The following is a 2,438-nucleotide window of genomic DNA, read 5'->3' on the forward strand; positions in this document are numbered from 1 at the left end:
AAAAGATATTATATTACTATACAATATGATATAAATCTATGTATTTAGCAAGTAAATATTATATCAGAACATATATTGGGCTTAGCCGCTCATTTCGGATAAGCTGCTGAGTTCGCGGCCATACTCCTATACTGGTGAAAACGAGTGCTGCTCGGGAAAAAAATATTATATTGTAAATCTATCAAACATGGCTGTTACAGTTTCGAATACCCAATTTTAAACAATTTCTACTACTGCATTTCACAAGAAACCCAGTTAGCTGAAAAATCTGAGATGACTATCACGAGTTGTCGTTTTATATGTTTTGCGGTAGCTGAGCTCGGGAGACTTTCCTCACCATGTTATGACTATTCACAGGCTGAGCTCAGGAGCCGATTGAAGTGCCGACTCTCGGAAATCCCATTCCGAGAGTCCACAAATTAAAGTGCGACCCCTCGGAAAAGTCAATTTTCCGACAACTTGGACTCGGAAATGAGAGCACTTTAATCGGCTGAGCCCAGTGGGATGATTAAGATTATCCCTCTCTACTTCACCACTCACCTGGTTAGACGACGACCCCTGGGAATAGGGAATAACAGAGCTAACTAACGATTTAGCTAAAGTATGGAAAGGGGGAGCCTGAGGACTATAGCTATCTCGTAATGATCGATCAACATAATATCTATGCATATACATTGGACCTCTACCATACCAAAAATCAATAATATATAAAACAGTTACGTGAAGTGGCGTCGTGAAACTCGGCGTGAAAAACGCGATATTCAACGCGGTGATATGCAGTAGTCGTGAAATATATTTTTCACTAGTGTTTTTCATATCACTAGGGTAGTCAAGAAACTCCACTATATTAAATTCTAATGTGTTATATAAATATATTCAATAAAATTGTACAACATAATCCACGATGAAGAGACTTCAAGATATTTTCGGGCGCAGCGAGATATTCTTCTAGCGGAGCGAAGCGATTCATGTTTCACATTTTCCTCATAAAAGCCGTCACCTTCTCATAGCTACACTAGAATGGTAGGGGGTAAACGTCAGAGCTCATCTAAGGGCAAGTCCAAGGGGCCTGAGAAGCCTTCCTTCAAAACGGCTAAGTTGAATGCTAAGGGTGGCAAGGGCAGATGGAGTAGTAGAGGGGGGGGGGGGGGGAGTTACTTGTGATGAAAAAATGGGAATTATGTACTTATATAATTAGTTTGAAACTAATCTCAACAGAGGGGGAGTTATTTGTGATGAAAAAATGGGAATTATGTACTTTTATAATTAGTTTAAAACTAAACTCAACGGATGGGGAGTTTATTTTTGATGAAAAAATGAAAAAATATGTACATGATAGAAATGTGCATAGTTAACAACTACATGTGTAAGCCTTTACCAAAATTTCTGATGAAGAAAAATGGGAGAATAATGGAAAATAATCTACTACTACTACTACTACTACATGTGTTGGAAGATTTCTCCTTGTTTTCTGTAAGCATCTATAACTAGTTGACGAAACTAAACTCAACAGAAATTGTCAAAAATTCCTCTCAAATTTTTCATATTGTCATCACCAACACATGCAGTTGACCATATGCATATTTTCCTCTTACAATGAGTACGCTTTTACATTTCACCAATAGATTGGTTTTTAGCTGTAAATCTGTTGGAGTTTCTTTTTCACCCTAGTGATAGTGAAAATTATATTTCACGACTACTGCATATCACCGCGAATATCGCGTTTTTCACTTCACGTAAAACGGGTAATCGTGAAACTCCATTGAAATCTTTTTCGTCGAGTTCACGATAGCGAGTCGTAATAGGAGTAGGAATATATGTTTGCGTTCCTCAGCTGCTGAGCTCTGCTGAGTTTCCAAAGCTTATTATGAAAATTCACAAACGAAAATTCATATTTTTTTATCTATATTTGCATCATTGTCAACGACCACAGATAGACATGTGCATATAGAGTTTAGCATTTAGTTTGCCTCATTTTTTGGCGATTTTGCTACGCATAAAATTTCACGCCAAAATTCTGATGAGGAAGGCATCTATATTCTTAGACTGTAGTTGTACTCTTGCGATTAGAAGTTGCTCAATCTGGCGTAGATAAGAAAACATCATATCTTTGGAATTTACGACTCCTAGCAAAGACTTTTATCACTTCGTATTAGATCATTTTAGTATTTTTAAAAGTAATATTTTATATACGTTTTCCCACTGGGGAGTTGCTGCTGAATTTTATGTTACTCGTAATAAAATTACGAAAAATTTTGAAAAGAAATGCATTGGCTGAGAATTGAACCTGGCTCGTCATTGGGTTAATTTTTCCAGATAACCCCGCTATCCGCGCGGCCAAACGTCGACAACATGAACAGCAGTTGGCTAACTTACCTCCTGAGGAAGCTAAGGCGAGACGAAGTGAAGAGAAATGGCAGCGAGCCACCAGCCTAGTA

At 37.8% G+C, this 2,438-nt stretch overlaps 1 protein-coding gene across 1 annotated transcript in view; it reads left to right on the forward strand.

Moving 5' to 3' along the window:
- Window positions 1-1,020: 1,020 nt before the first annotated feature.
- Pmar_PMAR010599 (conserved hypothetical protein) overlaps window positions 1,021-2,438 on the forward strand; it is a gene marked incomplete at its 5' end in the record, with an annotated part of 4,815 nt that continues 3,397 nt past the window's right edge. Inside the window, 2 exons of the mRNA XM_002782703.2 lie at window positions 1,021-1,129; window positions 2,317-2,403. Coding sequence (XP_002782749.1) covers window positions 1,021-1,129; window positions 2,317-2,403 — 196 coding nt within the window. The remainder of the gene's footprint in view (window positions 1,130-2,316; window positions 2,404-2,438) is intronic.

The sequence above is a fragment of the Perkinsus marinus genome (assembly GCF_000006405.1).
Source record: "Perkinsus marinus ATCC 50983 genomic scaffold scf_1104296938510, whole genome shotgun sequence".
Lineage (NCBI taxonomy): Eukaryota > Perkinsozoa > Perkinsida > Perkinsidae > Perkinsus > Perkinsus marinus.